This window comes from Schistocerca cancellata, chromosome 1 (assembly GCF_023864275.1).
Source record: "Schistocerca cancellata isolate TAMUIC-IGC-003103 chromosome 1, iqSchCanc2.1, whole genome shotgun sequence".
In the NCBI taxonomy this organism is placed as follows: domain Eukaryota; kingdom Metazoa; phylum Arthropoda; class Insecta; order Orthoptera; family Acrididae; genus Schistocerca; species Schistocerca cancellata.
The window spans coordinates 1,275,340,605-1,275,364,547 of NC_064626.1; the positions used below are offsets into that span (position 1 = coordinate 1,275,340,605).

A 23,943-nucleotide genomic window follows, 5' to 3' on the forward strand; every position below is an offset into this window, starting at 1 on the left:
AACAACAAGTTCGCAGGCATTATGAGTGGTGAAGCACCTTGTATGGTAGGAATTAATTCTGGACTGGTATCATTATTAATACAGCATTTAGGGGAGTATGATGATGATTTTAGACAATTAATTACACTGTATAATCTGCCAGGAGACTTTGTGCCCAAACCAAATAGGTTCTAAATATGTCATGAAAGTTGTGTTTTCAACAATATCTTTCATAAAATCTCATGGTCTGTCACAGGCAGTTTAACTTCTCTTAAAGACACTGACAGCAGCAAATATGGTGTCTTCATTCTTTATACATAAATAAAATGGCTAATTTGTGGTAAAATTCTGGTTTGGTTTCTGAATTCAACTGATGAAAGAAAAATTTTCATGACAAAAAGAAAAATGTCCCTGAATTAAAACATATGGATTGTTTATGTGACTTAGCATTTCTAAAATTACAAATCATTTAAATATGTTCAAGGCAAAAATCAATTGATTACTCAGCTTTATGGTCCTCTTACATCTTTTGAGTGTTTCAAACACATCTGAAGTTGGGCAATTATATTCATTTTCATGATTCCAAGAAAATGCCAAATAAGTTGAAAGCCTGCTTTAAAAGTATATATGATGAAATAGTTTCACTGATTTATAGCAGAGATGCTGCGTCGCACGTAGGCACAACAAAAAGACTTCCACAATTAAAGCTTTTGGCCATTGGCCTTTTTACATTCCATACTTGATTTTTCATTGACAGATTTATTTAACAAACCTTTTACATTTTGCCTGGAAAAGCACCAGAAGTAGTGCAGCTGGAATTCACTGGCATGCAAAACTATGAGAAACTGAGAATTAAATTCGACGAAACAAATTATTAAATTTCTGCTATTGCGTCAGTAGAAACAAATTATAAGTTGTAAGTAAATAATGCATTAAAATATGCTGGTCTCTTTGATGTAAACTTATATCTGTGAAAAAACTTCTTTGATAATGACCATCAACAAATGGAAAAGCAGTAACTGCCTGACAAAAGACAATTTTAGAGTTCTTCCTTCTCATCCTGTCTGGTAAGCCTCCCCTGACCTGGGGTTCTGGGTGACTTTTCCGATCTCTATCTCTTCCTAAACCTCACCAGTCCTTTTCCTTTACCCATCTCCCTGCCCCCTCAACCCTTCTGCCAGAAGAAGGAGCCACTGGCTCTGAAAGCTCACAAATTGTAATACCTTTTATAAGTGTGTTCTTCTGCTGCTTTTTGGTGAGTAGCTCCCTCCTAGGAAGGAGAGTTCCTGGGATGAGTGAGTAGTCATGCCATAAGCTCCTGCTAGTCTTCATGCTGACTGATCATAAAACAGGATAAACTGGGGAAGCATGCTGTTGAGGCTGGTCTGGCAAAGGTGTAACATCGTAGGTGGTTGTGTCAGTTGATGCGGGCATCGAGTGACAGTGAGTAGCCTTACCCACAGTATTGTCTGCCTAGAGCAAACATTTGATCGAAACTTGGCTGGATTTGCCATTCTTGTGTTGTTGTAATAAGAAGGGAAGGCATGGAGCTGGGTAGTCCTATTGTTGGTGTCAAATAGGATAACAGTCAGGAGATGTCAGCATATACATAGTATGATAGGCCCTCAAGGATGCCAGTAACCGTACAGAGGAGTGATGTGTAGGGGACGTTTGAAATTTACAATAATCCTTTACTTTCTCTTTCTTTTCTTGACTTTGGTACACTTTCCAGATACCAACTTGGAGGGTTCAAAAGCAGTCAATGGTCCCAATGTAGTTGGAATGTTAAGGCATGTGTTTTGTAGCATGCCAATGAGAGGTGCCAGGAGCTGTTTTATGTTGGCCAGAGTCAACGGGGTGTGATGTCATCTTTTAAATTCTGTTGTTTAGCTTTAACTGTCATTATGATAATGGTGTGCATGGCAATTGAAGTGCTTAACAGTTCATTGTCTTAACTACATCTGTTGTCACTTCCTGTAAGCCCACCACCTTCCTGAGCAACTCATTGCCAGTGTTCACTATGATACAAAATTCATCTTTCAGTGATGCTTCTGTCTCGACAGCTGAATACGTAGGCTTCTACATCTGAAACAGTGGCATTTTTTATTTTGGGAGGAATGCTTGAACATCTTGTATGTCTGTAAACTATCTCAACATTTATATGGAGGTGACCCTTCTGTATCGACACATTAAAGTGAAAAATGGTGCAGAAAATCCATTCCATGAATAGTTTGGCGACATCGGCAATCACGAAGGTCCACTGCAATTTCTTTGTGAAATCAAAACTCACCAGCTTGCTGCACTGGCCAAAAGTAGGTATCTTAGAATTGTTCATGGCAGTGAGCCAGGAGGCAACAGAAGATCATTCTTCAAGTTTTGCTGGCACAAAACTGACATCCAATGCCCAGTCAATTAAATTCTTCAGGAAGTGCAGCTTGACATATAAGTATATGATGTATCAACATTGTGACCTGTGAATTGTTGAGTTGACAAGTGCAGAAGAACCACATTTCTGATAGCATGAAGAGATTTGCTTTCTTGAGAAAGATTGTCGTGAGACAGCACCATATCACATGAAATGGAAAATCCTTTAATTGCTGTGATGGTGGAGTGTAGGTATTCTACATTAGAGCAACTGATTGTGCCTACACCTCCTTTTCGGTCATTACACAGAGGGCTGCATTTCTTAATGACCTGTCCAAATCAGGAGTGGTCCCAACAGTCTTAAGAGCTGACTGACATCACAGCTAGCACTCTACTGTCTGGCAGGCTTGGGGCTGCAGGGACCCACTGAAACCTCACAGAATTTTCATTGGACAATACTGATGTTGCAGTGTCATTCTTCTTGTTCTGGCAGTGGAGTCCACTCACCTCTAGAGGTATGCACCATAATTACACTTGCAACACCACGCCCTATTCATGGGGCCCTACCTCAGTTATCACATAACAACATATTATATATCTTGTCAGCAATAAGTAACTGTGAGTGTAAATTGGTGGTGTTACATGAAACCGCAGCAATTTTCACTGCAAAAGGTGAGTGGTTAAACTACTACGTGTTGAGCATTGCCTCAGACACTTCAAATTCTGTCACCTGGGATCAAAGATTACAGCAGAATGCAGAAGGTGATTTCTGAGTGATAAATTCGCTTGTCAAAACTTGCTGGGTTCAGAGTTCTGTCAGTTTATGCATTTGATGAAGCACATTGTCCTTAAGGTGCATGTATTTGCACACCGTTGGTGTGTTATGCACAATGTCAGCCAATAACAATAAGGTTTGAGTGTCTAAACTATTGAACATCAGAGGGAATTTTAGGTTCTCATCAATAATACCATAGGTGTCAAATGAAACTTCCAGAAGCCTGAACCATAGGTCTGGTTGTTGTGGCATGTATGGTGGAGTGATGGATTTTTCTACCACTGTGGAAGATGTGATGCAGCTTATTGTCCACAAGCTGCAAATCACACAAAGTAACAAAGTACCTGGCACCTGTTCAAAATTTATTGCCACTGGTGGAATGGTTGTCACTTCCTCCGTATTACCAAATGACTGTCCTGATGAGGTGGATACACAGTACGTGGAATAGTGAACAAAATGGTAATGTGGCTTCAACAACAGATATTCCATACTACCATTTTCAGTCTTACTCTTAGGTTGAGTGCGACATCACATAACCATCTTTGTACCATCAACAGTATTACACCATATTTGATAACTTTAGGGAAAAAGTATTGTCCAATATAGCAGAACCATTACAAGACAAAGACCTGCATCAAGGGCACACTTCAGCACAGCTGACAAGTGGCTTAGGTGTTTCTGAAATGTCTTTGAGAAAATAACAAACAATGTTGTCCCTGTAGCAATGATATTTTGCCTTTTTAAGATACTTAAAAAATTTTTTCACCATGTGCTGAGGAGTGCTGGAATGCTGCACAGATCAGATGGCATAACTCTGAAAGGCTATCAGGTGTTAGGGAAGCAGTCTTTTCCCAGTCAGTGCATGAATCTTAATCTGCCTGTAGCAGCCTGGATATTTTTTGTGGAGAAATACTTTTCTTCTGTCATACATTCCAAGGTGTCATCAATTGATAGTAATGGTTATACATCCTTTTTGGCGATTCTGTGCACCTGCTGTAAATCGACACACAAATGCCATGCACTATCTTTCATGAGGACCACAGGAGAAGACCAAGGGATAACTGGTGACTGAATGATATCATCTCACAGCTTCTTCTCCATTTTGTTTTGATTCTCCACCCCTCAGTTGTAAACTTCCTGTATGACCACTGACATGTGAGGGCAGGAGGGGGGAGGGGTGCTGTGACCATGGGGAGGAGGGAGGGGATTTTTGACCACATGAGGGGGATGACTTGCCAGTGCTAACAAGGGTTTTCACATTTAGTTTGCCTCATCTCCACTCTGGACCTGAATGCACCTGAAAATTGATGCAGAAGATCGACAATTACCATAACTGTTCCTCAGTCTAGCCAGCTACTACTGGCAGCAGGACAGTAAATTGTTCTGGCAGGTCATCAGTAACAGTAGTGAAACGTGATTCTCCATTGATAGTCTGAGCTGACTTTCCTGGTTGGGGTTGGCTGCTCCTACACTCATTTCCATAAATATGAGTAATTGCTGTTAATGGCAGTTGTTAATCCAGAGCTCTCCTTGTTGACTTGTGATGGTTATGATCATTGATGGAAAATAGGTCTTTTTTGTGAAGCTGAGTATCTCTTTGCACCTGGCAGTTTAACTGAGTGGACAGACTAATCACTGGAACCTGTGTTCTTGATGATGATGGAATAAGTGTGTCTTCAGTGATAGAAAATCCTCTAGAGAAATTGTTGGATGAACTTTACCAATCTGAAGCTCAAATCTTTACAGTCCATCATTGCTTATGAAGCCAACAAGAAGCTGCATACAAGGACTATCCTAGCTGTATTCTAATGAAATCCACCAATTTACAGGGATGTGTTCTGTAATTGACAGTTATTCTCACAACACAGGTCCTGTGGGATAGACATATTTTCCATTTGCAACCTCCAGCACAATGGCCGTTGTATCTTGAACATAATCTTCCTCAGATGGTGACAGCATCTGATATCACAGGGAAGACACCCCAGAATCAACTAGCGCCTGCACAGATTGGCTGCCAGTGTTGTCTTCAGTGTGATTTCCTGACATATTGGCAACTGTCATCGATGGAGGATTTTCATATATACTGGTGTGACCTCTTTTACAATATGTAAAAATCAAACTTTAGTTTAGCATTTTCTGGCCAATTTTTGGTACCAGCATTTTTTAGGGGTCTGGTTCATCAACAAAGAGGGAAATCTTGAAAAAATTGTCAGTTTTCTAAATAGTGCAGCTGAAAGAACAAGAGTTGTAAACCCGTGTAATGCTTATCATGTTTCAACAGATCTTTTGGGAACCACGTGATGTATGAACAACAGCTTTTGATGTTTCACTGTTTTCTCAATTGTATTTTGTGTTGTAAATGAAATAAAGCATATTAATTATTTATGTACAGCATAGGTGCTCATATCTCAAAATAAAACAAATTAGAAGCTTGATTTTTCTGGAAGTTTTTTACATTATTATGTTTAAAGAAGACTTTCAAAGAGATGGCGCTGTCATAAATTACATCCAAAAATTATGTAACAATGATTATCAAAAATATGTGTAATTAACTCATAGTTTGTCTTTAAAATTCTTTAATTTTCAAATTTAAATTATAAGAGTAATATACTTTCTAGTTATGTATATTTTAAGACAGTACGATATATAAAATTTCAGCCCTCTGTCTTTAATAGTTTCTAACTAATGTCTATCTGAAAATAAAAAGGTGAACTTCTAGGAAATACAGTGCTTGTTTCTCTGCCTACCCTGCATAACACTAATGCATCCCAGGTCCATATTCATCTTGTTACTGGTGCTGTTCCTCCTCCCATTTCTTTTTCAGATGTCTTCTTCTTATTCCTGCTTCACTGATGGCTACCAACATTGAGTTCTCTGCTTTGAAGAGTCTCCTGTGGTCAATGGCAATTGAAGTTCTTTTCATATTTAGTCCATCAGGCATTCCCATCAATTCCATAACCCAAAATTTTTTCATTGCAACATCACTGAAACATAGCAGAACATCCAGCACAGCTAGTTTCAAAGTATTTATTCCTATCACAACAGGTTTTAGTATCCACACACATATACAGTTGTTAAAACTCTCATTTGGGTTTTGAGTCCTACCATGTAATTACTTCTCTAATAATTTTGTGCCACTACAATATCATAGACTAAATAGTGATAAGAAACAAACAAGTGAGAAGTAAGTTCTGTTTTTAACAGAGCTGTCTGACTGACAGAGGAACATCACCATGTGTGCAGACACTTTTCAATTCCACTAATTTTGGGGTTTAGTTTGGTACAATTTCCTCAAAGTGAATTTTTTCTTGTTCAGAAAACTACACAGAATTTCTTACGACTAAAATTAAAAAAATGATTTTTTTATGCTTATTCATGTATTACTCCCCTTAATAATGGAAAGTTTTACACAAAATACATTAAGTTATCACTTTTTGCAGTACGGTGGCAATCCAGTGTCATGTGCAGTCGCCAATGCTGTGATGGATGTTCTGGAGCGTGAGAACCTGCGCGAGCATGCAACCAGGGTGGGGAACCACCTGCTGAACCTGATGCGGCAGCTGGCCAACAAGCATCACATCATTGGGGACGTGCGTGGCGTCGGCCTCTTTGTGGGCGTCGAGCTGGTCAGGGACCGCGAGACCAGGGAACCAGCCACAGCCGAAGCACAGCATGTTATATCCAGGTCAGAAGCTCACAAGAAACTCTCTTTTATCAGTGCGGGCACTGTATCCATTTCCCTGTACAATGAAATACTGATATTGAGCCTTCCCCTTTCCTCTGTGTAGTTGTCAACTATTAAAATGTGTAGTGTGATTGAATGTGATGAGCATTTTAATGTGTTGTGTCAGGTTTGTATTCCTGTGTGTGATAATGTGTAGGAAGGAAGGGAAAGGGCTAAAGCCCATCCGGAATAGAGTTTAAAGCTCTTAAATGGCATTATTTATGTTGCATGGAGAAACTAAAACAGAGACTGCATTGATGTGAAAATAACCAGCGACATGTGTCAAACAAACTTTATTTCATTACACCATGAGCAGTTTTGAATACTTCTAGTAAAAGGAAAATGGGAGTAGTTGCATACATATACATTTTTTTAAAGTCACAGGCAATACTATGCAATGAATATTGATGTTGGAAAGCTCTTTATATACAATAGTGGATCTGGAGCCAGCCGGGGTGGCCGAGCGGTTCTAGGCGCTACAGTCTGCAACCACCCGACCGCTACGGTCGCAGGTTCGAATCCTGCCTCAGGTGTGGATGTGTGTGATGTCCTTAGGTTAGTTATGTTTAAGTAGTTCTAAGTTCTAGGTGACTGATGACCACAGCAGTTAAGTCCCATAGTGCTCAGAGCCATTTGGTGCTCACAGTTTATACAATCTACCTGTAGGAAATATATTGAGCTTTAGCAAGACATCAGAGACAATACAAATAATATAATGCAGAATGAATGTTGCCTCAGGCCTGAACCTGGGATCCAAGTATGCCTCGTGTCCTGCCCTCACAGACTTACTTATGTTATTACTTTATCTCATACCTTCCAGACTTTACAGAAGTTCTCCTGCACACTGCTGGAAGGAGTGGCTACTTCCTATAATTGAAAGTCATAGTGAAAAAGTCACTGGCAGAATATCAGGATACTGGCATTGATACGCGGAGTTAGCATCCAGACTGGTCACACACGTGTTCTACCGGGCATAGATCAGTGAATTCTTCTGGCCATGGAAGTACCTCAACATCATGCAAACAGTTCATAGAGACTCATGTAATGTGTGGGTGAGTGTTGTCCTGTTGAAAAATAGTACCAGATACTGACATATGACCGGAAGCACACGAAGAGGAAGGATGTCCGTGATCTACCGTTGTTCGATCAGTATTCCCAAAGGCTCCTGACACTATGATACTAAGAGTAAAATAACTCTGCCTCTCCAAAGCATTGGAAGAATGGTACCTCTCCCCAGGTTGCCACCATACTTGCCAACAATGGTCACCTGATATAAAGCAGAACCACAATTCAGCACTAAACACACTGTGATGGCATGCAGCAGCAGTGCATACTTCTTGGTCATGGCACCACTCAAAAAACAGCTGCTTGCTTTGCGGTATTAGTGGCAGCCTACACACTGGATGGTAATTCCCTAGTGTAACTGCTGGTAGTATGACACAGAATGTTGCAAGGCGTCCTTTACTCTTCCTTGGATGGCAGGTTGCAGATGTGAAGGGGTTACAAAATGCATGGTGATCCCACTTTGCATAGGCCAAATGTGGTCAACCAGAACCCCAGTGATGCATATGCCTGACCTCACATTACCATGCAGTGCAACATCGGGCCATTGTCATACCCAAATGCTCTACAAATTTGGATATTGCCTGACTTGACCAACACTCGGTCAAGTGTTGATAACACTGTCTCACATGAGTAAGCAGCATCTCTGTGTCATTCATAGTGATCACTCAACATCTGATGATTTTGATGATTAGATTAGATTAGATTAGATTAATACTAGTTCCATGGATCATGAATACGATACTTCGTAATGATGTGGAACGAGTCAAATTTTCCAATACATGACATAATTAAGTTAATTTAACAACATACTTAAGTTAATATGACAACATTTTCATTTTTTGTTTTTTTATTTTTACTTTTTTTTTTTTATTTTTTTTATTTTTTTTTTAAATTTATATCTAAAAATTCCTCTATGGAGTAGAAGGAGTTGTCATTCAGAAATTCTTTTAATTTCTTCTTAAATACTTGTTGGTTATCTGTCAGACTTTTGATACTATTTGGTAAGTGACCAAAGACTTTAGTGCCAGTATAATTCACCCCTTTCTGTGCCAAAGTTAGATTTAATCTCTAATAGTGAAGATCATCCTTTCTCCTAGTATTGTAGTTATGCACACTGCTATTACTTTTGAATTGGGTTTGGTTGTTAACAACAAATTTCATAAGAGAGTATATATACTGAGAAGCTACTGTGAATATCCCTAGATCCTTAAATAAATATCTGCAGGATGATCTTGGGTGGACTCCAGCTATTATTCTGATTACACACTTTTGTGCAATAAATACTTTATTCCTCAGTGACGAATTACCCCAAAATATGATGCCATATGAAAGCAACGAGTGAAAATAGGCATAGTAAGCTAATTTACTAAGATGTTTATCACCAAAATTTGCAATGACTCTTATTGCATAAGTAGCTGAACTCAAACGTTTCAGCAGATCATCAATGTGTTTCTTCCAATTTAATCTCTCATCAATGGACACACCTAAAAATTTGGAATGTTCTACCTTAGCTATATGCTTCTGATTAAGGTCTATATTTATTAATGGCATCATACCATTCACTGTACGCAACTGTATGTACTGTGTCTTATCAAAATTCAGTGAGAGTCCGTTTACAAGGAACCACTTAGTAATTTTCTGAAAGACAGTATTGACAATTTCATCAGTTAATTCTTGTTGTCAGGTGTGATTACTATACTTGTATCATCAGCAAAGAGAACTAACTTTGCCTCTTCATGAATATAGAATGGCAAGTCATTAATATATATTAAGAACAACAAAGGACCCAAGACTGACCCTTGTGGAACCCCATTCTTGATAGTTCCCCAGTTTGAGGAATGTGCTGATCTTTGCATAGTATGAGAACTACTTATTTCAACTTTCTGCACTCTTCCAGTTAGGTATGAATTAAACCATTTGTGCACTGTCCCACTCATGCCACAATACTTGAGCTTGTCTAGCAGAATTTCATGATTTACACAATCAAATGCCTTTGAGGGATCACAAAAAATCCCAATGGGTGGTGTTTGGTTATTCAGATCATTCAAAATTTGATTGGTGAAAGCATATATGGCATTTTCTGTTGAAAAACCTTTCTGGAAACCAAACTGACATTTTGTTAGTACTTCATTGTTACAGATATGTGAAGCTACTCTTGAATACATTACTTTCTCAAACATTTTGGATAAAGCTGTTAGAAGGTATGTTCCTTACATACCCTACCAGGACTGGTAACAACACTAATCATGAATAACACTAATACACTCTGATGCCCACAGTGCCTGTCACAGAGAACTGCAACTCTAATTATTTAATTGTTTTATTAATTTTTTGGGTGTGGCTACTTCCATTACCAACTGGATAACATTGCTATATCTGTTGAGGAAGGATCTGTGCTTGATCACTGGTACCTCCTCAACTTTTTTATAAGGTAGGGAGGTCTGGAACGAGGTCCACTCAGCTGCATGAGGCCAAATGAGGAGCTGTGAATAAAGAAACAGCAACACCACAGGATTCCTCTACTAGCAGTAACAATTAGAGAGATTGGCGACATACTGATTGCGTGTCTCACAGCCACAGCTCACTCTTTGTACTGCCCTCTAGGCATCAGTTGGCCAGTTGGAACAGGCTTGAGACCTAATCTATAAGTGATGTGTTACACTGATGTAAGGCTGAATGTTAACAGCTACAGAGGAATATCCCTGCTACAAGTTATCTACAAAATTCCTTCACCATGTTTACTGAAAAGAACACAGGAACAATTAGAACCCAAAACTGGTGAATACCAGGCAGGCTTCTGCTGTTGTCATTCATGCAGAGAACAAATATTTAATCTAAAACATTTCTAAAATAAATGCCATCAGGTATGCTCCAATCATTTGCACCTTTATAGATTTCAAGAAGGCATATGATTTCTTTGACCAACAGATCTTGTTCAGACACTGCCTGACACAACATCAAAAGTTAAATTCATGAGTGAAATCTATGATCCTTTCATGATCAACACTGCAGCATGCACAGGCAAAGGATTATCTCCACAATTGTTCAGCCTAGTCCTGGACAGAGTAATGAAACAATGGGAAAAAGAACTGAAAATCCAAGGACATTGGAAACCAATACGGCTAGGGCAATCTTAAGATGATGATCTAGTCATACATTAAGATGTAGAAGTAACAGCAACCAAACAAAGAGAAATACTAAAAGAATACACACAAAATTTGGCCTGCAAATCTCTGTCTAGGAGTCTGAATTTTCTGCTTAAAATTAAACATACAAAAATATACACAAAATATGGCAAGATAAACAAAAGTCTAAGTGAATCCTTCGAATCTACAAGAGGAGAGAGCTCACTGAAGACTTGAGTACAAAAAATGTAGTGATCATATGGAAAGACACAGGACATATGTAATAAGAATTGCATATCCATTCACACAAAGATCAGACCCTATAACAAAATATACAATAACAAAGGCTGAAACATTGTATGCAAATGAGACACTAACGCTCTACACAAAAAGTGGCATGCAAAGCATTCTTGGCCCAAAGTTGATAGAAGAGGGATGCATATTTCACTCTAGAAAAACTACAGTGAATGTGCCAAACCTGGCAGTAGGTGACAGAAAATGAAGGTTAAACATCTGGGAGCACATTAGCAGGTTGCCACCAACAAGAATCACTTACAAAATTATGATTCCATGACTTACCAAACGGGAAAGCGCTGGTAGATAGGCACAATAAAAAAACACACAAACACACACGCAAAATTTTGAGCTTTCGCAACCCACAGTTGCTTCGTCAGGAAAGAGCGAACGAGAGGGAAAGATGAAAGGATGTGGGTTTTAAGGGAGAGGGTAAGGAGTCATTCCAATCCCGGGAGCGGAAAGACTTACCTTAGGGGGAAAAAAGGACAGGTATACACTCGCACACACACACATATCCATCCACACATATACAGACACAAGCAGACATATTCTGAGGCAAAGAGTTTGGGCAGAGATGTCAGTCGAGGTGGAAGTGCGGAGGCAAAGATGTTGTTGAATGACAGGCGAGGTATGAGTGGCGGCAACTTGAAATTAGCGGAGATTGAGGCCTGGTGATTAACGGGAAGAGAGGATATATTGAAGGGCAAGTTCCCATCTCCGGAGTTCGGATAGGTTGGTGTTAGTGGGAAGTATCCAGATAACCTGGACAGTGTAACACTGTGCCAAGATGTGCTGGCTGTGCAACAAGGCATGTTTAGCCACAGGGTGATCCTCATTACCAACAAACACTGTCTGCCTGTGTCCATTCATGCGAATGGACAGTTTGTTGCTGGTCATTCCCACATAGAAAGCGTCACAGTGTAGGCAGGTCAGTTGGTAAATCATGTGGGTGCTTTCACACGTGGCTCTGCCTTTGATCGTGTAAACCTTCCGGGTTACAGGACTGGAGTAGGTGGTGGTGGGAGGGTGTATGGGACAGGTTTTACACCGGGGGCAGTTACAAGGGTAGGAGCCAGAGGGTAGGGAAGGTGGTTTGGGGATTTCATAGGGATGAACCAAGAGGTTACGAAGATTAGGTGGATGGCGGAAAGACACTCTTGGTGGAGTGGGGAGGATTTCATGAAGGATGGATCTCATTTCGAAAGTTTGTAAGTAAGCTTTCTCAGGATAGTTTGTGTCTATCTCTAAGCATCTGCCAGTTTGGTTTCTTCAGGTTCTCTGTGACACTCTTCTGTGGATCAAAGAAACTGTTACCTTTTGAGTTGTCCTCCTCTGCATATGGTAATAGCAAATACGTTATCTTCATGGCCTACACCCCGCCCCCCCCCCCCACCCCCCCTCCCCACACACACACACACACACTCAAACACAAACACACACACATTGGCCATTCTATGGGCTATTTCTATGTTTATAGCAAAATATTAAAATCTTGTGCTGCCTTAACAGGGCTACTGTTGAAAGCAGTCAATTAGAAATCAACAGACTTAAGTACATAGTAGTGACACTCATGTATAAAAACAAAGATAATGATAATGTAAGAACAGTAATAATAATAATAATAATAATAATAATAATAATAATAATAAAAACAATAATATTTACTCTTCCTCTGATCACTTTATACAATGATTTAGACTTAGAGTTGCAACCATGAACCCTCTGACAATTATAACTGCTCGAAAACTTGTCACACAAGACATGGTCAAGGCCTAAGTGGAATAGGAAAGACACTGCTGGCCCAAAAATACTTAGTATGGTAAATAACAAATCTTGTATCAGCAATTTGGAACATATGTCTCAAAACTCAGGGAATCGTATAAGGCTGACCAAGCCTGAAATGTGTCAGACTTGGTCAAAACCTGAAGGGGACACTAAGGTGAACTGTGCACCAAATCTTTGCTGTATCAGAATGTACAAGGACTAGGCAACAAAATGTGTGAGCTGGAAGTAATTTTAAACTGCAATCTTAAGGAAGTTTCTGTGCTGTGTATCAGTGAGCACTGGCTTCAGGACACTCAGATTTGTGCAGCAAATATACCAGACTTTGATTTAATAAGTAGCTTCTGCAGGAAAACTTATAAATGTGGAGGTGTATGCATCTATGTTAGAAGAAATGTTAAATCTAAGGAGGTAAAACTTAGCAAGGTGAAGTGTGCAAAAAAAGATTTTGAGTGTTGTATTTGTTACAGACTGTCAAACTATCATTGCTTGCATCTATAGGTCCCATCAGGTGACTTTACCCAATTCTTATATTATATAGATGATCTTTTAAATGAATTGAGAGGCAAGTCAAAATGCACAATAGTTCTTGGTGACCTTAACATTAATTTTAACAAAAGTAATAGGAACAATGTACAATTATTAAATCTGTTTGACACATACAACATGCAGCCTACAATGCAGGAAATTACCAGATATGGGGATGGGTCTGAAACAACACTTGATCAGATGTTTACCAACAAACAAAGCTGTGAGTACAATGTTGAAGTAACAGATACAGGCTGGCTTTTCTGCCCATATGGCTTTTAAAATTGATGATAAGGAATGAGAACAATAAGAAATGAATACCTTCTGCTGGTATGTCACTATTTTGATACACTCAGAGACAAATTTGCAATAAAAGACAAAGGAAAAAAACTTTGAGAGCCGTTAAACATTTAACAACAAACTACAGATGTCTGTCTGTAATGGTTTCCAAGTTATGATTTTTTGAAATTATAGTGTGACTTTGTGGGCACCCTGTATGATACACATATCTCATAAAACGAACACAACAGTGAAGTCAAAGCTTACTGTCAGTGGTTCCTCCCACACACCATCCACAAATGGAACAAAAAATGGGGAAAATGATAGTGTTAATACAAGCACACTCTGCCACACACTGCCAGATGGCTTCAGAAGTATGGGTGTGCATATAAAATACCTCCAAGATCTATTTTCTCCTGATATCTTTGTCTGCAGATTATTACTCCTTGAAACTGATGTACTTTCATGCAGTCTCTCTGTTGGAAAAAATAATTATTTTGTAATTTTGATAGAGTAAACACATATGATACAAATACATTGTTCTGTTGCAGTTTTTTGTGACTTTACATGCTACACATACAATAACATCAAGTTTACAGATTAACCCAGCATTAACTATCCACAGAACTCAAGAAGCTACTGTTCTCAACTTGTATAACATTGTGGACTATATATCTCAGTTACGCTCTCAGATAAAATATTGGAAATTCTCCCAGTCCTTTGTTCGTTTCTGCTGCACTAACAATCTCTTGTCACCCAAGAAATGCAGCATCTCCTCCATTATTATATTAAACTTTTCTGTAATTGTTCTGTTGTGACTCAGTAATTTCACATCGTTAGATTTCTCCTGATCAAACCATACTTTTGTAATATTGCAGATTTAAAAACTCATCCCACCAGTATAACAACCACAACGTTTTTGCACCCCTTGACATCAGCGCAGTTGGTTATAAAGAAATACAAGACAGCAGTCACATTGTTTGCCAGCTGTGTTGCTATTACTGTCCTGGCTTGTGCTTTTGCCTGTCTGCCAACAAGACTGTCAGCCAGAATACATGGCTACTGGCAAACAGTGCCTGACTTAGAAATAACCCCTACAGTTACTGAGTAGTCTGTCCAGCAGAGATTTATTAGCTGTTAGGCAAGCAGAGATATATAGCTTTCCCCAGATGCTAATTCCTTTTTAAGTTACTTAGACAGTACATTTAACACAACAGTTTGAAGACAAATATTTAAAAGTTATGGTAATTTCTTCTCTTTTATTCAATCTCTTATATTTTCAGTATACTATATTAAAACAGGTGTTTCTTTGTATCTTTCATTCACATGTTCTCACCCAATTCATTTTTATTTTGGCTTACTTTATAATTTGCCTTTAAAAAAAAATTCTTATGCGCTTAAAATTTTTTGTTGTACCCCTTCAGATCCCAATCTTGATATTCCACTTCTCCTTATCCTTTGTTACGGATCCTGGAGACTTGCACATAAATACTGAAAAACTCAAGTATAAGAATTGCATTTTGGCATCCAAATGCTCCCCTACGTAACAGTTATTTTATGAGGGTGCACAGGTGTAAGTGTGTGTTGTGTGAGTGTGTGTGTGTGTGTGTGTGTGTGTGTGTGTGATCTTTAAGTACATGTGTGCAGTATCCGCTATCATTCATGATTTGAGTAGACACCTGACCTAATTTTTGAATGTTGTTTCCATACTCAAATTTACATTATCATTTATAATTTGCAATGGTATCATGAAAGACAACTACTCACTGAGCAGTAGATAAGCACATAAATAGAGTCAAATAGAGTAATTCAGTTTTCAAACCTACATTCTTCTTCATATTACACATACAGCGTATATCTTCAATCCTGATACTGTTTTTTACATAACTTCCAACAACATACAATCACACTGTTATCCATACCTTCTTTTTCATTACTGTTATTCTATTTTTGGTGTCTCATTTTATTGTTTTCTTACTTGCCTTTTATTTTTTTTATCTTAATTCTCCACCCTTCCTGATTTAGCTCCCTCCCTACTCAATATTCGTTTCCTCCCAATTTGTTAATCTACTATTAATTTTATTTCTCTTCCTCTTAATCCATCTATACTTCTCACTCCAACTTCATCATTTCTGGACAGATGTTGCCACAGTGCTTCTCAATGTACTCATCCAACATATTCCGTCTTTCTCCTCAAGGAAGGAACTACTAGTTCTGAAAACTAGGTTACCTTCTTGTACTTTTATAGACAGTACAAAGAATTTTGCCTCCTGGAGGTACATGCACTTAGTATTATGGACAGCTGCTTTGAAAAGCTTCCCCCAAGCACCTTCACTTTCACAGAAGTGAGCCCAAATAATATCCTAAAAATAGTGATAAATTTCAAACCTTCAGTTAGTGTTGATTACTATGATATGTCATGTAATTTGTTGAAAGATGTTATTGATTGTGTGATTTATCCTTTAACCTTTTGTGTTAACAAATGCCTAGTTGAAAGTAAGTTCCCCGACATACTAAAAATTTCTCGAGTTGTGCCCATATACAAAAAAGGGGAAAAGAACTGTCCCGCTAGTTACAGACCTATATCCATAACCCCAGTTTTTTCAAAAATTTTAGAAACGATTATGTATGAGCAAGTTAGTGCATACTAGGGTAAACTAAATATAATTAGTGATAAACAGTTTGGATTTAGGAAAGGTAAATCCCCAACGGATGCAATGGACTCCCTCGTAAAATTAGTCCTAGATATGTTCGAGGCTAGGGACGATGCCCAGGCTACATTTTGTGACCTGAGCAGAGCCTTTGACTGTGTAGAGCATGACACTGTGCTGAATAAGCTAGTTTACTATGGTTTTGATGACAACAGTATAAATATGTTCAGGTCTTTTCTAGAGAACCGTCAACGAGTTGTGTGCATTGGTAGGGAGAAATCAAATTTGGTTAATGTTAGGTACGGAGTGCCTCAAGGGCCAGTGCTTGGACCTTTACTTTTTATACTAATGATTAATGACCTGCCCTTATTCATAAATTCTCATACAATATTGTATGCTGATGACACAACTTTTCTACATAAAAGCTCTGATCTACACTGAAAACACTGACCGAAAATACCCTTGCTCAGTCCTCATTATGGTTCAAAGCTAATGCCTTCTTGCTAAATGAAAACAAAACCCAGACACTTTACTTTAGCCTCAAAGAGATTTCTAACTACCAGGAATGAGAAACTGTTAAATTTTTAGGTGTTACTATTGACAATAAATTGACGTGGGAACCACACATTAAAAATATATTGGCTAGGCTTTCAAGAGTTATTTATCTAATTAGAAATTTAAAAAGACATGTTCCCAATGACTATGTGAGATCAGCATATTTTGCCTTCTTCCAAAGCATCATCTCTTATGGAATTTTACTGTGGGGTAGTAGCTGTCATGTAAATGACATTTTACTTTTACAGAAGAAAGTAATAAGAATAATAACGGATTCTGATAAAACAGAACATTGTAAACCTCTGTTTATTAAATTGCAGTGTCTTACAGTAGTAAACTTATTCATCTACAATGTCTTAATGTACATTAGAAACAATGTGTCTAATTTTGTGTTGAGAAGTGATATTCATAGCCATAATACTAGAAACAGAACATCTGTAGACGTACCATATCATAGATTTTCAAAATCACATAACTCTTACCTAGTTCTTGGACTAAGGATGTTTAATAGACTAAGTGCTGACTTTAAAGAACTGCCTGTAAATATCTTTAAAGCTAAATTATACAAGCTACTAGTGAACAATCCGTTTTACACCATTGATGAATTCTTTGAAGATGAAAATATTGTATTCTAACGTGTACCTATTTTATGTGAACCAATTTACATCGATATAGAAGTTTATGTAGAAATATATACTCTTGACTTTGTCTATTGCTGTAATCAGCTGAACGACAATAAAATTATTATTATTATTATTATTATTATTATATTATGGCCAGCGAGTTTTATTTGTATAATATTTTTGTTCCATCTGCAGTTTTCCATTGCCATATTAATTAATTACCTGTTAAGCACTAGCTTCATATGAGTACAGAAAAACACATTCCTGAATATGACATTTACAGCTATTTATTTAATAACAAAACTGATACTTAATTATCTCTAGTGGGAAACTAAGACTTCACTAACAGCAATATGAATCAAACAGATTCAGTTTCTGTCCTTGATTAATGAGAACAGTCATCATTCAATTCTGACTAGGGAGAAATCACATTTGGGGTTCCTAAAGGCTCACTCTTAGGTCCACTACTGTTTCTTACATATGTAAATGATCTACTGTCTAATGTACAACAAGTAGAATTAGTTCTTCTTGCAGATGACACCAATATTGTATTTACTTCCAGTTTACATACAGAAATTGAGGAAATGGTAAACAAAGTTCACAGAAATATCATTGACTGTTTTTCTGCAAATAGTCTCACCCTGAATTTCACAAAGACACATCACATTCAGTGCTGCACCTCTACGGGTACTGCACCAGTGATAAGTGTAACACATGGTGATGAAATAATACATAGGGTGGAAGCTTCAAAATTCTTAGGTGTACATATTGATAAGAATTTAAACTGGAAAAAAAACACATGTTGGAACTCCTATCTCCTGTACATCAAATCAAATGATTTGAAAATTGTGTGCCGGCCGAAGTGGCCGTGCGGTTAAAGGCGCTGCAGTCTGGAACCGCAAGACCGCTACGGTCGCAGGTTCGAATCCTGCCTCGGGCATGGATGTTTGTGATGTCCTTAGGTTAGTTAGGTTTAACTAGTTCTAAGTTCTAGGGGACTAATGACCTCAGCAGTTGAGTCCCATAGTGCTCAGAGCCATTTTTGAAAATTGTGCATAATGAGATGAATAAATCACATATCACATAAAACAACTTAGTTCAGCCACATTTGCACTTAGAATCATAGCAAATTCTGGGGAGAGAGAATTTAGTAAGTTGACATATTTATCTTATTTTCATTCAGTGTTGTCATATGGAACAATGTTCTGGGTTAACTCATCTTTAACAAAGTAGGTCTTCATTGTCCAAAAACCTGCTGTAACAATAATATGCGGTGCTCACTTGCAATAATGTTGTAGACATCTGTTTAAGGAGTTGGGCATTCTGACTACTGCTTCACAGTATACTTATTCCCTCATGAAGTTTGTTGTAAATAATCCACTACAGTTCAAAAGGAACAATGAGGTACATAATTACAACACTAGAAGAAAAATTGACATTCATTACTCAACATAAAGGTTGTCTTTAGCACAGAAAGAGTGCACAACACTGCAACAAAAATTTTTGACCACTTACCCAGTGATATAAAATGTCTAACTGACAGCAAGGTAAAATTTAAAAATTAATTGAAAAGTTTCGCATGACAACTCCTTCTATCCCATAGAAGAACTGCTATATTTGTAATGTGTAAACGGTTGTGGGTAGGAATTGCTAACTCAATCTTTCGTTCCACATCATGGCAATTTACTGTGCAATATGATCCATGGAACATGAAAGTAACCAACTAACTGAAATTTGTAACTTCAGTTTATCTCCCTATTATCTGATGTTCCAAATTTATCTTTCTATTTCTAATCCTAAATTATTTTTAAATAGGCTGAAAGAAGAATGTGTGCTCCTAAGTGCAGATGGTCCAGACAGGAATGTGTTGAAGTTCAAGCCGCCAATGGTCTTCAGCCAGAAAAATGCCGATCATGTGGCCAGAATACTGGATGAAGTTCTGAGTGAACTGAACGATGATGAAGATGTAAGTGTTACTGTGTAGTTACTTTAAATTACAATTGTAATGGCTCAGTTTTGATATATGTTACTTAAATATATAGAAATGTCAACAGCTTTCAACTCTGCATTATCATAATTTGCAGATGGTGGAGGAGAATAGATCTGTTTCTCCAGAAATAAGAAAGATACGTGAAGATCCTTCTTACAACAGTTCCCCAAATGAGAAAAAAATGAAACTGGATGGGGAGAAAGCAGAAAATATCATCAAGACATGAAGAGAGAGAAATATATATGCTGCTGATGATTGCTGTTGGTCAGATTATGTGATATGTTATATAAAGTATATGCTGCTGCAATTCCATGGTGCTAATTAAAATAATTGACGTGCCACACATTAACAAATCTGCATATACTGTAATGTTAACAAAATGTATTTTATGTGTCATTGCTTGTGTAATCATTTTGCAAGATTTTATGTTTCTGCATATATACGTATTACCTGTTAATGTTTTTTTCAGAATTGCTCCACTTGAGAAGTGTGGCTGCAGCTATATTTTTGTATCAACCCATAATTTCTGAAACATCATAAGAAACTTCAATTTCATCCCAGACTATACCCATAAAATATGGTGCTAAAATTGAAGATGTTATTTATATCTGTGATTCCATTCTAATGAGAACATATGTCCGGTTCTGTTATTCAGAGAGAGTGAAAGATGACTGACAGATGTGTATGGATGAGAACAAAATGTCCTGTATAACTAGTCTTATAGTTACTATAACTGAATATTATTGAATAAAGAGTGTTCTCATATTAAATCAGAATATTGCATTGCACATACCATTCCATCAGTGGTCTCAATCTTTTATACATTTATGCTTAGTGGTTGCCAGACTACAAATCAAAGATCTAGGGTTTAGTTACTGGTGACCTTAAGATTTTTCCTAATGCACTTCCTTTCTTTTATGTCTGACAGTTACTCATTAAAGTGGAAAATGTAGTATCATTCAGAGTCTACTTTCAGCTTTAGTTATGATTGTCTGTGTACAGCGTTTCTTAAGAGAAATGAATATCACTTCCAATAGGGCAGTGCCTAGTAAAGCTTTGTAATCTGCAAGCCAACCTTTGAGTTGATGGCAGCTTTTCTTACTTTTTTCCTTGACAGTAAGGTTCCAGTAACAAATAGCAAAAGGTACCATGCCCCATTTGTGAATACAGAATCTGGTAATATTTCTGTAGGTTGTGAGGTAAGTTCAACATCTATTGGTTCCATCTGTTAGAGTTCTAAATGGGGATATCTTATGTCCCACTTCCAGCTCAATGGGAATTGATGAAGATACCTCAGAGTTCAAATGAAAGTTTTGTGAAAAAGTAGACTAATATGTTATTAGAGCAACAAATTAGCTTTGTTACCACATAACTAGATCTCTCTAAATGAAAATCTGACAACTGCAGTTTATATTTAAGATTGCACTGCAACATAAGAATGAAAACAAAGAGTTGCCTAAAACTTTGATTCTCTGATGTAACTTGGTATATATTTTCAAAATGCTTTTCTGTTTCACACCATGCACTGGCAGAGTTATCTACTCTCATACTGTATGTCTGAGGGGCATTATTACATGCTGCTGGCTACTAGAACACATTTTGGTTAGTGTTTTTCATTCATTCAGCAAATACCATTAAGATGATGACTCTTCAAGGAAGTGGAATAACTCAGGGTATATGGTAACAAAAGCCATAAAATTCTGATAAACTTGATATGTACTTTGTATCAACAATAACCTCACATTATACTGATAATCAGTATTTGTACCAATGCCAGATAGTTTAACCTAGTAAACTTGAGAGAAAGCCACTGTTCCTTATCTATATAAAAGGATTTAGGAAACAATCTGAGCAACTGTCTCAGGCTGTTATTTATCATCTAGTAAAGTCATCAGAAGATCAAAGCAAAGACATCTGTGTGGGGCAAAAAATGGCCATTGACCCTAAATAACTAAAAGTGTGAGGTTATCCCCATGAGTACTAAAAGGAATATCTGTTGAACTTCGGTTACACCATAAATCAGTCAAATCCAAAGGCCATAAATACAACTAAATACCTAGGAATTACACTTCTGGCCATTAAAATTGCAACACCACGAAAATAACGTGCTACAGATGTGAAATTTAACTGATAGAAAGAAGATGCTGTGATATACAAATGATTAGCTTTTCAGAGCATTCACACAAGGTTGGCGCCAGTGGCGACACCTACAACATGATGACATGAAGAAAGTTTCCAACCGATTTCTCATACACAAACAGCAGTTGACCAGCGATGCCTGGTGAAATGTTGTTGTGATGCCTCGCGTAAGGAGGAGAAATACGTAACATCATGTTTCCGACTTTGATAAAGGTCGGATTGCAGCGTATCACGATTGCGGTTTATCGTATAGCGACATTGCTGCTTGCATCGGTCAAGATCCAATGACTGTTAGCAGAATATGGAGTCGGTGGGTTCAGGAGGGTAATACGGAACGCCGTGCTGGATCCCAACGGCCTCGTATCGCTAGCAGTCGAGATGACAGGCATCTTATCCGCATGGCTGTAACGGATCGTGCACCCACGTCTCGATCTCTGAGTCAACAGATGGGGACATTTCCAAGACAACAATCATGTGCACAAACAGTTCGATGACGTTTGCAGCAGCATGGACTATCAGCTCGGAGGCCATGGCTACAGTTACCCTTGATGCTGCATCACAGACAGGAGCACCTGCGATGGTGACCTCAACGACGAACCTGGGTGCACGAATGGCAAAACGTCATTTTTTCAGATAAATCCAGGTTCTGTTTACAGCATCATGATGGTGGCATCCATGTTTGGCAACATCGTGGTGAACAAACATTGGAAGCGTGTATTCGTCATTGCCATACTGGCATATCACCCAGTGTGATGGTATGGGTTGCCATTGGTTACACGTCTCGGTCACCTCTTGTTCAAATTAAGGGCACTTTGAACAGTGGACGTTACATTTCAGATGTGTTACGACCCGTGGCTCTACTCTTCATTCGATCCCTGCGAAACTCTCCATTTCAGCAGGATAATACACGACCGCATGTTGCAGGTCCTGTAGGGGTCTTTCTGGATACAGAAAATGTTCGACTGCTGGCCTGGCCAGCACATTCTCCAGATCCCTCACCAATTGAAAACATCTGGTCAATGGTGGCCGAGCAACTGGCTCATCACAAGATGCCAGTCACTACTCTTGATGAACTGTGGTATGGTGTTGAAGCTGCATGGGCAGCTGTACCTGTACACGCCATCCAAGCTCTGTTTGACTCAATGCCCAGGTGTATCAAGGCCATTATTACGGCCAGAGGTGGTTGTTCTGGGTACTGATTTCTCAGGATCTATGCACCCAAACTGCGTGAAAATGTAATCACATGTCAGTTCTAGTATAATATATTTGTCCAATGAATACCCATTTATCATCTGCATTTCTTATTGGTGTAGCAATTTTAATGGGCACTAGTGTACAATTCTGAAAACTTAAATGAGAAAGAGCAAATAGAAAATATTGTTGAGAAGGAAAACCAAAGACTGCATTTTATTGGAAGGGCACCTAGAAAATGTAACGGATCTCCTAAAGAGACTGCCTACACTACACTTGTCCATCCTTTTTTTAGAGTACTGCTGCGTGGTGTGGGATTTTTACCAGACTGGATTAATGGAGTATGCTGAGAAAATTTAAAAAAAGGGCAGCACGTTTTGTATTGTCGTGAAACAGGGGAGAGAGTGTCACTGACATGATACAGATTTTGGGGTGGTCATCACTAGAACAAAGGCACCGCAAATGGCAAGAAATTTGAGCTGGTTAAGTTTTGCAAGTAAAATGTGATAGCTGACAATGTCAAAGGCTTTGCTGAAGTCAAAGAAGCACATGATAGTTACCTCTTGTGCGTTTTTCAAACTTAATACTCACATGTTGTGTTATCTGCTTTCCAGTCCAAGCATGGATTTAATCTTTTCTGCCTTTGAACAGCAGTGTCAAACCATCGATGTGTCCTTTGTAGTGAAATAGACATGTCTGACCAATTACTATTCTTTGTTTGTTCCACAGTCAAAGTTTTATGGCTTCAGCACCACGTTTTCTTGCAACGGACATGTGCATCACTGATGATGGTTTTGGAATTGTATATATATATATATATATATATATATATATATATATATATATATATATATATACTAAGATGGTATCTGTTCT

General features: G+C 38.1%; 1 protein-coding gene across 1 annotated transcript in view; it reads left to right on the plus strand.

Moving 5' to 3' along the window:
- Positions 1-20,513, plus strand: part of LOC126095070 (5-phosphohydroxy-L-lysine phospho-lyase-like) — a 142,874-nt gene extending 122,361 nt beyond the window's left edge. The window contains exons 7-9 of the mRNA XM_049909756.1: positions 6,559-6,803; positions 19,563-19,713; positions 19,832-20,513. Of these exons, the coding sequence (XP_049765713.1) occupies positions 6,559-6,803; positions 19,563-19,713; positions 19,832-19,963 (528 nt within the window). The 3' untranslated portion in view covers positions 19,964-20,513. The remainder of the gene's footprint in view (positions 1-6,558; positions 6,804-19,562; positions 19,714-19,831) is intronic.
- Positions 20,514-23,943: the final 3,430 nt, after the last annotated feature.